Here is a 13,690-nt window from a genome sequence, read left to right on the forward strand (position 1 = left end):
TGGCGGAGCCATGGGCGAGACCAAGATCATCTACCACCTGGACGGGCAGGAGACGCCGTACCTGGTGAAGCTGCCGCTGCCCGCCGAGCGCGTCACCTTGGCGGACTTTAAGGGCGTCCTGCAGCGGCCCAGCTACAAGTTCTTCTTCAAGTCTATGGACGACGATTTCGGGTGAGGATGGCCCCCGCCTCGCCTCCGGGGGACCCCGGCCCCTCCGGCTTCCAGAGGCCGCTCGGCAGTTGGCGCTCCCCTGGCTGCACTGGCTCCCAGCCCTGCTCTGGATGCTGGGGGCCCTCGGCCGTTTGGGCTCCCCTTGCTTGTTTCAGACCCGGGAGCCCAGCCTCTCTAGGGACGCTCCTTTCGCTCTCGTTTAGGGGGGCGTCCAACTCCCCAAGAGCAATCAGGACCAGCCCAGGAAGCCCGCTCACCTCTGAGACCAGCGGCTCAGACACACACACACACACACACACACCCCTCCTCCCAGTCCCAGAGCCCGAGCCCCCGAGCCCCCCACCCCCCCGCTTGCCCAGGGAGCCACCTTTTAAACCCAGACTCGGGGTGTTTGGCTCTCGGCCCTCTCCCTCTCCCTCTCCCCAGCTCCACACTCCGAGCCATATTTGGAGCACCGAGCCTCCCAGCGCTGTGCTGCGGGGCTGGGAACTGCGGGGAGGGGGAGGCGAGGGGTGCCCGGGCGCCAGGCTGGCCGCTCAGGCCTGCAGACCGGGAGTCTAGCTGCTCCCCGTTTCCTTGCGGGGTGTGTCGGAGGTTGTCAAGGGAGCAGAACGCCTGACCCCGAAGGAGGAGCCCGCACTAGCCCAGGTGCTGATTGCCTCCCCAGATGGGGGCCTTTTCCCTCCGGAGGGTGGTCTTGGAAAGGGCCTCGGAGCCCGGGTAGGAGGCCCGGGAAGCGTCCCCCGGCGCCCACCTCCCCTCCCTGCCGGCCTGGTGCCCTCCTCCCCCAGCTGTGGGCTCTGGACAGGCCGAGTTTGGAAGCAGCGACTTCCCCTTTAAGGAGGGATGGAATGTTGGAGCCGGAAGGTTCCTTAGCAGCTGGCCTGGGAGGGGGAGCCTGGCCATCCCCGCACACACACCCCAACTCCTGGGGGACGGGGGGCGGGGAAGGCCCCCACACTAACTGGGCGCTGGGCCTGGAGGCCTGTGGGGAAGCCTGGAGGCAGCCTCTGCAGCCCTGGCCAGAGGCCTGCACTGCTCTCAGCTGAGGCCCCAGCGCCTAGTGAGGGAAGACATTCTTCTTCCCAATGTTCGTGCGTCCGTCCATCCGTCCGGCTTCTCTCCCCTCCCAGGACCCCGGCCCTCCTGGCCCTGGGCAGCAAGCACCCTCTCCCTCCTTTGCCTGGCATGCTTGTGTCACCTTCCGCCCCCCCCCCCCCCCAGAACTCAGGGTTCGATGAGCCCATGAGCTCCTGTGTGTGAAAGTGCTTTTCTAGTGGAAAGTGCTGTTCGGCTTCTAACTCCTTTCTGTTGTCAGACTTACCCTGGGGCGGGGAGCTCCGATGTCTAATATTGCCTGGCCTCAGTCCAGAGACAGACACCCCTGCTTTCCGATCCTGGAGGTCCGGCCTCTCTAGGGACTCCCCTTTGGAAAATTCGGAAGAAGGATGAAATCCATCTGCAAGGGATGGGAGGGAGGGGGTGATGCCTTGGCCGGGTAAGAGAAGAATAGAGTTAGGAGAGGCTGAGATACTGCCTCAGGGTATGGGTAGGGCAGATCAGCTGGAGTCCAGTGCACGGGCCCTACCCCAGGCCAGGCCTCACTGCAGTCACAGGAGGCCCCCCATTACATCGGCTCACTGTTGACAATATTGTTCTTTAAATTCACTGTCAGTCCACTCACTCTTTCTTAGCTTGACCAAATCAATAATAGGAAATCACCCATTTTCTATTTATATTTCTTTATAAGATATGTTAAAAATAAATGTTAACTGTTGAATTAAGCAATGTGCATTCAGGTAACACCTGAACACATCTTGCATATGTCGCTGGTACCTGAACCATCCTTGGTAAAGTATCAGAGTAGGCCATTTTTACAGGGTTGAGAACAATGCTAAAAATGAAATGGAGGAGATTGATTTTGGAGATTGATTTTGTTTTTATCCCCAGAAGGCTTAATGAGCAGACCTGGTAGGTTTACCACAGACGACTAATAGCTGAGGAATAGAGGAATGTGTGTGTGTATGTGTGTGTGTGTGTGTGCACGTACACATTTAACAAACTCTTTATGGCGCTTACAGTGTACTAGGCACTGATCTAAGTGCTTTTCTAATTTTTACTCATTTAATTCTCTTATCAGCCCTATGAAGTAGGTAGTAATACCATCAGTTTACAGATGAGGAAATTAGAGCACAAAAACCTGAAGTAACTTACCCAGGTCACACCGTCTGGCTAGTTAGTGGCAAAGCTTGATTCAACATCAGGAATCTGGCTCTAAAGTCCAAGGCCTTAATCCCACTGTTGTAGGTATTACTATTATTATCACCATTTTACAGATGCATCCTCTCTGAGGGAGATGCTGAGCCTTGGCAAACTGTAGAGGTGATGGGGCTGCCACCTATCCTAGCCCCATAAGAGGAGGTCAGGCAGCGGCCAGTGACCCCTACTGACAGCTGGGCGGTGGGTCAGAGGACGAGGGCTGCTGTCTCTGCATCCCCTCCAGGCTCACCCTCTGAGGTGCTGGTTTGTGAGGGCTCCAGAAGTATTTGTCAAGCTCAGGGTAGGCCCACCCCTCTTAAATTATTTGGGAAATGGAAGAAGAATGAGCATTTTTACCACTGAGGAGATAGTGTACCCAATGCTAGAGTGGCCTTGAGCTGTGGGAAGGGGCAACATGGGAAGTAGAGTCACTAACTATGTTTCTCCTGCTCCATGTCACACTGTCCTGCCTCTGGGCCTTTTGCCTGTAACACACTTCTTCCCCCTGCTTCTCCATGTCCAAATTCTCCTGTCCTCTGGGTTCAGCTTTTAAAGTTATGGTATTTTATCCTATTTATGCATCCACCTGCTCCTAGCCAGGACTTGACATCTGTATCACTCAGCAGGTGTCTGTCCAATGAACACCTCTGCTGGTCTTACCACTCTGACCACTTCCCACCTGGAATATGCTTATGTGGACTGTCCACTGGACTGTAACCTCAGAGAACAAGGCAGGCTCCAGGTCTGATGCTTCTTGAGGTTCATACAACGGCAAGCACGGGATCTAAAACACTGGGCGCTCTCTCTCAGCAAAGGCTTTTTAATTGCATGAACGGTGAATGATGAGCAGATGTGTTTGGTTCCTGCCCTTGCAAACTTACTCCTAATTAGAAAGAGAGTATGGGTCTTGCTGAAAATTCACAAAGTTAGAAACTAGCTTTTATGGTATGCCTGGACTGTGCCAGGCATTTACAAATCCCATTTACCAGGATGAGACAAAGGCTTGGAGAAGTTAAACTTCTCTAAGATGGGAGGGCTAATAAGTAGCAGAATTGGAATTTAAACCCAAGTTCGTGAGAGTGTGGTGTGTGTGTGTGTGTGTTCACGCGTGTGTGCTCGTGTGCAGTGGAACCCTGAGCCATTTAGCTCCACTTGGGAAGGGGGGCTTTCTGAGGCTGATCAGCTGATCGTTATGAGTCAACAGAGCCTTGGCGACCTGTCAGTGACCCCCAGAAAGAGAGGAAACATCTGTAGCTGGAGCTGTGTGGTGGGGCCTGCTGGGGGAGAGGGTTGTGGGGACTCAGCCACGGTTTCCCACCACAGGGAGACCCTCTCTGAAGCAGGTCACAGAGTCCCTGCCACATGTCCCACGCACCCTCTTTTTCTTTTGAGCCCCAGTTCCCACAGGGGGCTACAAGCTTAGGGTGTCCTGTGGCTGGACTGGCTGACAGGTCTGAGCTACCCCTCTCTGTCCCTTCTCTCCCGCCTGTTCTGTCTCCAGGCTTTCTGCCATGATGGCCCTGAGCAGGATGATTTGAGCTGCTTTCTCGGGGTCATTGTGGGGCTGGAAATGATGGAGGAGCCAGGGCTGGATGGGAGGGAGGAGGGTAGGCTCGGCCTTCGAACTTGGCTGTGAGTCCAAGAATGTGAACATCACAAGGAGCCAAGCACGTTCCCAGTTCTGGGCAGAACTTCTTCAAGAACAGGGAGACTGGGCTTCGCAGCCTCCTTCCTTAGTGTCTTCACTCTCTGCTCACAACTTCAGGCATGTGTCTCCCTCTTGCCCCTAATCACATCTTTCCGGCTCTGTCCTCCTGGGTGTTTGATGCAATCTGGGGGACCTCAAACTATTCCAGTTTCTTTCGCTGGCCCCAAACTGTGGTCATAGTCTGACTTCTTGCCTCACTGCATGCCTGTGACCACATCCCACCCCCACCCCCCATGCCTCACATCACTGCCTCCCCCACCTCACCTTCCACACAGACCCACATCACCTCTGTCATTGTACAGGAGAGAATGTGAAATACTGTCAAAAGAGTGTGGGACTTAGAGTCAGACAAGCTTGGGGTTGAATTTCAACTCTGACATCTTCTAGCTCTGTGGCCTTGGACAAGTTACTGAATGTTTCTCAGTTCCTTATTCATAAAATGGGGATCATATTGTCTACACAATGAGGCTGATGTGAAGAATATATATTATCACTGTGGGGAGATAAGATGGTATAATTGGTAGGAATAAAGGCTTTGGAGTCAGGCTGATGAGGATTCAAATTCCAGCACTTCACTTATTAGTGGTGTCCCTATAGGTGAATTTCTGAACCTATTGAACCTTCGTCTCCCCATCTGTATCTTATATATAGCATTGCTGTAGTAAATGAAATGATACAAGTAAAGTGTTCACTTAGTGCTTGGCCCATAATACATGCTCAATAAATGAGAGCAATTGTTAGTTTTATCATAACGGCAGTAAATGTCTTCTCCATTTTTCTTTCCTAATTTTCTTAAATTCCTCGCCCACACCTCCCAGAAGAATGTCAGGATTCCCAATTGAGAAGGGAAGGACAGTAATCAGGGTGTGCTTTTTCCTAGTTTAGGGTCAGAGGGAAAGAAAAAGTCCAGCCCATGAGAGCTTTACTGGGGATGGATAAAGCACTCTTGAGATTCTAGGGAGTGGTTGCACTCATGGGGGACAGCGATTTGTCAGGTGACCAGGAAGGCAGCTGGGTCACCCCCACCCATGCTGTTGTTTGAACAGGCTGATGCTGGTGGTTTGATTCCCAGTTTAGGGTGGAGAAGCCCCTGAGAGTTGGGATTGTGAGGACACCTCCATTTCTACCCCAGAAAGCTCATTGACAACCTCCCTTTCCCTGCAGAGTGGTGAAGGAGGAGATCTCAGATGACAATGCCAAGTTGCCCTGCTTCAATGGCCGGGTGGTGTCCTGGGTAAGGATCCTTCCTCAACCCTCCCTCCGTCCACATTCCTGCCATGGGCTGGACGGAGGAAAGACATTGCTAAGGTTATAGCTGATGGTTTTATGTTTCAGTATCTGAACTGTCCTTGAGTTTCTAACTGAACAGTTTCTACCCCAAATTCTATAGCCTTGGTGAAACTGGGGGAGTGGTGTGAAAGGGAAAAGGCGGCTACAGAAACATACATAGGAGGCAAAATTGTTTCCTATGCCCTTGGAGGCACTTTGCCTCAGGTTCCCTTCTGTCACCTGCTGAACTCTGCCTTGGACCCTTACCCTCTGCCCCCATCCCACTTCACCAGCCCATGCCTCCCTGACACCATCCACCTGGCAGTGGGTCTGCTCCTCAGGTCAGCTGTCCTTGCATAGTCCTGTCTCTTTTCCCTCCGTGCCCCCTGCTTCATTCTCCCCAAGTCTTCATGCCCTGCCAGAAGCCAACTATCCTACGTGCCCTCGTGCCATACTACCTACCCATTTTCTCCCCGTCAGCTGGTGTCAGCTGAAGGCTCACACCCAGAGCCAGCTCCCTTCTGTGCTGATAACCCATCGGAGCTGCCACCTCCCATGGAGCGCACAGGAGGCATTGGGGACTCCCGGCCGCCATCCTTCCAGTGAGTGTGACCTGAGGGTAGGAAGGGCCTGTGGGGAGGGCCAGGTCAGCTCAGCCCAGGGCTGGGGGAGGGAGCCCCCAGCCTGCCCCCTCCTCCACCAAGTCCTATCTTCCCTGCAGCCCTCATGCTGGTGGGGGCAGCCAGGAGAACCTGGACAATGACACAGAGACGGACTCCTTGGTGTCTGCCCAGCGGGAGCGGCCTCGCAGGAGGGACGGCCCAGAGCACAGTGCGTCTTCCCTGAACAGATGCCTTCCCCATCCCTGTGCCCTCCCCACAGCTTCCACTCAGCTGACCACCTCTTTGCCCAACTTCCTGAGCTCGGGATAGGACTGGCCCCAGTGCAGCCCCTAGCCTGCCTCTCCTCCCTTCCCTCCTACACTGGGCACTGTGAACCCAGCTGCCTCTATCCCCTGCAGCAACCCGGCTAAATGGAACTGCAAAAGGGGAGCGGCGGCGAGAACCAGGGGGTTACGACAGCTCGACTACCCTCATGAGCAGCGAGTTGGAGACCACCAGCTTCTTTGATTCTGAGGAGGATGACTCCACCAGCAGGTAGGGCCTTGGTTTCATGAGGACTGGTGGGCAGGTGACCCCTGAGGAGCCCTGAACCCTGAGGATACTGGGCCCCTGGGAGGGATGTGGGCTTTGTGCTGGGGACCTGGGCCCTGCAGTGCCTCTTACGGGGCAGGGCTAGGTCAGCCTGGTGGGGAACGACTGTGGGCCCCACAGGTTCAGCAGCTCCACAGAGCAGAGCAGTGCCTCACGCCTGATGAGAAGACACAAGCGGCGGCGGCGGAAGCAGAAGGTTTCCCGGATTGAGCGGGTATGGGACCTGGGGTGCTAGGGATGAGTGGGGCAAGGCCAGGGCTTATCCGTCCTTAGATCCCCTCCCCTTGGGTCAGTGTTTAGAACCTTAGAGGGAAGGTGGTGGCTGAAGGCTCACCTTGAGGAGGAGCTAGGGGAGAGCAGTGAGTTCCTGCCACCCCTGCCTGCTGCTCAGAGTCTCTATCTATTCCAGTCCTCATCCTTCAGCAGCATCACGGACTCCACTATGTCACTCAACATCATCACGGTCACTCTCAACATGGGTGAGTCTGGTGAAACAACACTCTTGAGTGCCTACTGTATGCCAGACACTGGGCAGACTCAAGGAGTTTAAAGAGACACAAGTTATGTTCCCTGCCCTCAAGGAGCTCTCTTTCATAAACCTAAACTATTATTTCAGTATCTCATGATCAGGGCTATGCCAGAGAGAAGCACACACAGCTATGGAAGCAGAGAAAAGCATCAGGGAAGGCTTCCTGGAGGAAGTGATTTCTGATTGCTTCCCATTTCCCATGTTTTAGCTGTTGCATTCTTGTTCCCTGATTTCTGCCCTACCCACTCTTTTAAGAGATGGCTGGGTGTAGTGAAAAGAGCCCCAACTTTGTCTGGAATTTAAATGAGTTTGAATATTGGTTTTGCCATTTAATGGCTTAGAAGAGTCACTTAAATTCTCTGAACCTCAGTTGTCTACTCTGTAAAATGAGACTGAGCGTCCATTCCTCACATCCAGCAAGGATTAATGAAAGCCTATTGAGCATGCTGAACCCAGTGCCTGGTTCCAGTTCAATAAATGTTAGCTCTTGTCCCTTTACACTCTTTCTAATAAGGGGCTCAGAATTTGGTTAGGAACCTTGCTCCCATCTCAAGGTCTTATTACTCCCTGTAGAAAAGTATAACTTCTTGGGCATCTCCATTGTGGGCCAAAGCAACGAGCGTGGTGACGGAGGCATCTACATTGGCTCTATCATGAAGGGTGGGGCCGTGGCTGCTGATGGACGCATCGAGCCAGGAGATATGCTGTTACAGGTACCATTGTTCACTGTGGCTGGTGGTATAGATAGGGAGTTGGGGAGATGTACCCTCTGTCCCTTCTCATTCTTCCTACCCTCTCTACCCTATTCAGAGGCCCCTTCTTGGTGGGGAAGACCTCCTGATCCACCAAGCTTCCCTAACTCCCTCCCCAGCACAGCTGCTTATCCCATTCCTGGTCCTATTTCCCAGGTAAACGAGATCAACTTTGAGAACATGAGTAATGACGACGCAGTCCGGGTACTGCGGGAGATTGTGCACAAACCAGGGTATGGATGGGCTGAAGCATTACGGAGGAGGTGCCAGGCATTTCTGGCTATCAGGCAAGGGGCTTGGTCTCGCCTCCATACATCCTGCCCTCACTAGGGACACCCTTGCTTTCAGGCCCATCACCCTGACTGTAGCCAAGTGCTGGGACCCAAGTCCACGTGGTTGCTTCACATTGCCCAGGAGTAAGTGGATGGGGAACTTGGCCCTAAAACTGGTGTCTGGCATACACGAGCTCTGTCTCTCCTTCCTTCTGTGTTGCCCTGAACCCTCACACCTACCCTGTTGGGCCCAGCACTGGGCAGGGTGGGCAGCCCCTAACTCCTCATCCTCCCTGCAGGCGAGCCCATCCGGCCCATTGACCCTGCGGCCTGGGTCTCCCACACTGCAGCCATGACTGGCACCTTCCCTGCCTACGGCATGAGCCCCTCCCTGAGCACCATCACCTCCACCAGCTCCTCTATCACCAGCTCCATTCCTGACACAGAGCGTGAGTGTCCAACCCTGTCCCCTGGGCCCAGCAGACAGGGCCAGGTGAGAGGGACTGATGAAGGCCCATGTGGAGACTTGCTTGAAAGGCAGAGGGGCCGGAGGGGGCTCAGCTCATTCCAGCTACTTCACACTGCAGCTTCCCTCGGGACACCCGAAGCTCACTAAACAGTGTTTGCTTCTGAACTGGTATTGAGCACCCAGTGAGCCTCAGTTTCCTCTTGTAAAATGGGACTAATGATGTGCGCGTTACCAGGTTCCTGGGGGTTAATGAGAGGATATAAGTGAAGCAGTTGCCACAGTGTGTGGCATAAAGTAAGCACGTAATAATGACTGCCATTTTTATCATCATAACACTTGTTATGCACTATACTAAGCACCTTCATTTACATTATTTAATTATCTTCAAACATCCCTATAAAGTAGACGTGAAAGTCCCTATTTTTACAGGAGAAACTGAGTGTCCAAGAAGTCAATAATTTGTCCAACACTGGTCCATATTTATTAGGCGGTAGAACTGGAATGCAAACTCCCGTCTGCCTACCTCCACAGCCCCTTTCTGCCTGACCATTTTGCTTCCCACCCCCAGGCCTAGACGACTTTCACCTGTCCATCCACAGTGACATGGCTGCCATTGTGAAAGCCATGGCTTCCCCTGAATCCGGGCTGGAGGTCCGAGACCGCATGTGGCTCAAGATCACTATCCCCAACGCTTTCATCGGTGAGAGGGCCCCATGGTGGGATGAAGGATGGGGTGGTGGGCAGTGAGGGAGCAGGATAGGCTAGGCGCCCAATAACTCCCTTGAGCTGGAACTAGGCCCAGCCTCATGGCTTCTGTGAGGCCAGATGAGCCCAAGGTGGGCCTCCCAATCAAAGGTAGCTTTGCTCCCAGGCTCGGATGTGGTGGACTGGCTGTACCACAACGTGGAAGGCTTCACTGACCGGCGAGAAGCCCGCAAGTATGCAAGCAACCTGCTGAAAGCTGGCTTCATCCGCCACACTGTCAACAAGATCACCTTCTCCGAGCAGTGCTACTACATCTTCGGTGACCTCTGCGGCAGTACGTGCCTCCCCCCTTCCTTGCCCTGTCTTCTGGCTGGGAGTGGGGCGGTGCCCAGGGGTGTGGCGGCAGACTCCAGGGAACCCAGAGGAGGGGGCAGCAGAGCTGGGCTCCCAGCTCAAGGCCTGAGAGTTTTGTGGTGGAAGCAGAACCCAGTTCAGCCTCTTCACCTGCCTTACGTCCCCTGGAGGGGCTGGCATTTTCTAAGTGCCTGGCACCATGCTGATTGTTTCTAAAACATCATCTCACTCTGTCACTCAGTCCTCACAACCTCCTCTCTGCCCTTGGGGAGATGGATTACTATCCCTGTTTTCAGATGAGGCAACTGAGATATGTAGACGGTAAATAGTCCACCCCAGCTTTCACTACTAGAAGCAGAGAAACTAGGCCATGGTTCCAGGTCTTTCTGGCTCCAGAGCCCTTGTTCTTCCCACCATCTGGGTTTGACCAGGTGTGTAGTGGTGCAGAAACATTGTCTTAGCAAGGCCAGAGTTCCTTTCCTTGGGCCCTGCTTAGCTTCCCAGCATCAAGCAGGGTCCACCAGGTTAGGGCCTAGGATTTGTCTGAGGCCCCATGTCCACAGCTTCCTCAGGCCTCTGTGGAGGGACTGTGCTTCAGGATGGAGCTAGAGAAGCTATCAGGGCCAGGTTGTAGAGAGGGGTGGGGAATGTCCAGCCTGTGGATGGTATAAGGCCCTCGAAATCATTTGGTCTGGCCCTGCCAAGGCATTAGGGGTGAGTTAATTAAATGTTTGACTAAATATAACAGGCTAATTTTTAAGTTGATAATTTTATATGGCCTGTGAATGATGTTATAAATATCCAAGTGGCCTTTGGCAGAAAAAAGGTTCTCCACTCCTGTTGTAGAGGATTCTACAAGCTATCACAGGAGCTGGACTTGATCCTGAAAAAGTGCAAAGCCAGTTAGGGTTAGTAAGCAGGAGAGGTCTGCGTGGAAGCCCTCTTCTCTTTCTGAAGCCCTTTGGAAGGGGAGTCTTCGAAACAGGACAGCATCGCTCAGTGTTGGGAGCTGAAACCCTCCCCCAGCAGCCACCTCTACCTGAGGGAACCTTCTCTGAGCCCAGTGGTGCTGGCTGGAGTCCAAAAACTAACTCTTAAAATGCTTCAGATTAGGTTCTAGGGACCAGAAAAGCTGTTTCTGCAGAGCACAAGTCCTGGTGGAGGGTGGGTCCCTGGCCCTCAGCTGTTCCAGTGTGGCCACATGGAGTAGATGCACAGAGTTTTGGAGTTAGATAGCTCTGAGTTCAAATCCTAGCACCACCCTTACTGTGTGAACATGAGTGACACAGCCTCTCAATGCCTCAATTTGTTGATCTGTAAGGTGGAAGTAATAGTAGAATCTATATCATAGAGCTGTTTTGAGGACGATGTAATGTATATAATGCTTTCAGCACCATGTTTAGCCCACAGAAAGTACCCTTTAAAAAGTCCATTCTTCATATATTTAATTGACTCTAAGATGAACACTTATTTCACATTTCAGTGTCTGAAATTGGAGTGCATCTTACAACCAGTGGTTTCTTAGACTCAATCAAGTGTGATACAGTGGGGCCTTGACTTACGAGTGTCCCGACTAACGAGTTTTTTGAGATACCAGCTGTCTCTCGGCCGATTTTTTGCATTGAGTTGATAGAGTAATTTGAGTTAACGAGCTCCTTAATGAGCTCGTTAAACTCGTAAGTCAAGGCCCCAGTGTATTGTCATCCTTAGCAGAATCAGCCCTGATCCCAAATTTCCAGGGACACATAAAGCTTTTCAGAAGAGCTCTAGTTTTTGCTCAAGAGACATCCTTCTGTCCCTGGGTCCTCCTGGATCTTCTACCCATGGACCTGGCACCAGAGGCCCAGCTCAGGGAGATACTGACATAACAGGTCTTTTCCTTCTCACTGGCTGAGGTGTCCTAAGCTGGGAGTGTGGCAAGCTCAAAGGGAAAAGCCGAGGACCTGGGTAGCCCCAGGAACACATAGTCACTCCCCTTGGGATAGCCTGGAAGCTGAAATAGTCACCAGCTCCTGGAACATGAGCCAAGGCAGGCCCCTGCTTACTACCACCACCACCACCCTTCATGCTAGCTGCTGGCCTTGACAAGTTCATGGCTTGGCTGGAAGACTTCATTGGCTGCTTTAGCCCCCTTGGGCCCCCTCTCCTTATCTCTTCTCCCCTGGAAGGTTGGGCTGGCTTACTTAAGGGCTTGGAACAAAGGGCTCAGTCTATATCTGGCAGGCCTCTGGGACCTGGTACAGATGGGGTGTGAGTAAGGGGTGTCCAAGGCAGGTCATTAGTCCTAGTGGCCCCTTAAACTCCCTTCCAGGTAGTTCCAACATTAGTGGGGGCATCCTTATCCTTAACATTTACTGGGGGAGCCAGAGTCATGAAAGAAGTAATGTTAATACAATGAAGAACCACGCCTCCCTGGGAATGGGGTGGAGAGCACAGACGAGGCACCTAACTTGTTCTCTTTCTGGGCCCTTCCCACCCCACTTCCACTCTCCCCAGCAGCACCAGGAAATTGATTCTGGCCAATGGCCTTCTATATGGAGAGGTTCTGAAAGGCCCTATGTTCATTCTGGTTTTTAATGGGTATTTTTTTTAGTGTTAGGTGAGGGGAGGGCACAATTTCACCAAACTGCTCCCTACTCCTTACTAATTTCCTCATCTAGAAATGTAAAAAAGTTAGCAACTTTTAGCTTCTGTTCTGCCTACAGTTTAGGTTGAACTCAGGCTGGTCATTTAACCTCTCTGGACTGCACTTACTTCATCTGGAAAAAATGTGCCTAGCACCTTCTTCATAGGGTCGGGGTAATATTTGTATGAAATAGTGTTTTGTATTGTGCCTAATGAATTGCAGGTATGCAGTACCTACCTGATCATTGTCTGAGATTTCAGCCTCCTACATTCCTCTACCTTTTACCCTCTAAGTCAGCAATTTTCAGTCTTTTTCATCTCATGGCACATATAAGTTAAAGACTAAAATTCTGTGGCACACACACACACACAAATTGTTTTGTCAACCTGACAAAAAAGATTGGTATAATTTTGACTCACTCACATGGGACGGTTATTGTTGTGTTGGCCACTCTTTTTATTTGACAATCTAAGGAAAAAGAGGTCAGAGCCCCTCACTAGTCAGGTACTGCGTGTTTTAAAAATTCTGGTGGCACACCAGTTGAAAATCACTGCCCTCAGTGAACAGAGTGAGTTTTGTCCCTTCCAGTCCACTGAGGAAGGAGGAGAAACTGCCAAAGGCTTTTCTGGGAGTTGGGTGTTAGGATTTGGCATTGAGGCTAGGAATGGTGACTGGGGCCTCCCTGAGAAGGGTTTTCCCTGGGGCTGTCTGCAGGGGCTCCCTCTCTACCATCTCTGCTGGGTGGTGGGGAGGGTTTAAGAAGGAATGTGAGCTCTCTGGCCTATGCCTCCTCCCATAATGGTGGGAAACTACCACTGCTGTTGTCATCTCATATGCATCCAATGCAGCCTAGGCTGGGACCTCCCTCCTGACAGAGGTGCAAAGGTATGGGGGAGTCCCAACATCCGGCCCTCTCCTGCCCTCCACAGACATGGCCAACCTGTCCCTCCACGATCACGACGGCTCCAGCGGTGCCTCTGACCAGGACACACTGGCCCCTTTGCCGCACCCGGGGGCTGCCCCTTGGCCCATGGCTTTCCCCTACCAGTACCCGCCACCCCCGCACCCCTACAACCCGCACCCAGGCTTCCCGGAGCTGGGGTACAGCTACGGCGGGGGCAGTGCCAGCAGTCAGCACAGTGAAGGTAAGATGGAGGAGACAAGGTGGAGGAGACCCAGGCTTCCTCCGAGAGCTCTTGAACATCCACCACCCTGCCCCTGCCTGTCCCCTACAGGCAGCCGGAGCAGTGGCTCCAACCGCAGCGGCAGCGACCGGCGGAAAGAGAAAGACCCGAAGGCTGGAGACTCGAAGTCAGGTGGCAGCGGCAGCGAGTCGGACCACACAACCCGCAGCAGCCTGGG

At 52.9% G+C, this 13,690-nt stretch overlaps 1 protein-coding gene across 1 annotated transcript in view; it reads left to right on the forward strand.

Moving 5' to 3' along the window:
* The first annotated feature begins 8 nt into the window (after window positions 1-8).
* DVL3 (dishevelled segment polarity protein 3) overlaps window positions 9-13,690 on the forward strand; it is a 14,093-nt gene continuing 411 nt past the window's right edge. The window contains exons 1-15 of the mRNA XM_005872155.2: window positions 9-171; window positions 5,303-5,372; window positions 5,888-6,009; window positions 6,129-6,238; window positions 6,429-6,564; window positions 6,742-6,835; window positions 7,031-7,100; window positions 7,724-7,863; window positions 8,059-8,135; window positions 8,251-8,318; window positions 8,474-8,623; window positions 9,212-9,343; window positions 9,515-9,682; window positions 13,258-13,473; window positions 13,564-13,683. Of these exons, the coding sequence (XP_005872217.1) occupies window positions 11-171; window positions 5,303-5,372; window positions 5,888-6,009; window positions 6,129-6,238; window positions 6,429-6,564; window positions 6,742-6,835; window positions 7,031-7,100; window positions 7,724-7,863; window positions 8,059-8,135; window positions 8,251-8,318; window positions 8,474-8,623; window positions 9,212-9,343; window positions 9,515-9,682; window positions 13,258-13,473; window positions 13,564-13,683 (1,834 nt within the window). The 5' untranslated portion in view covers window positions 9-10. The remainder of the gene's footprint in view (window positions 172-5,302; window positions 5,373-5,887; window positions 6,010-6,128; window positions 6,239-6,428; window positions 6,565-6,741; window positions 6,836-7,030; window positions 7,101-7,723; window positions 7,864-8,058; window positions 8,136-8,250; window positions 8,319-8,473; window positions 8,624-9,211; window positions 9,344-9,514; window positions 9,683-13,257; window positions 13,474-13,563; window positions 13,684-13,690) is intronic.

This window comes from Myotis brandtii, unplaced genomic scaffold (genome assembly GCF_000412655.1).
Source record: "Myotis brandtii unplaced genomic scaffold, ASM41265v1 scaffold368, whole genome shotgun sequence".
NCBI lineage: Eukaryota > Metazoa > Chordata > Mammalia > Chiroptera > Vespertilionidae > Myotis > Myotis brandtii.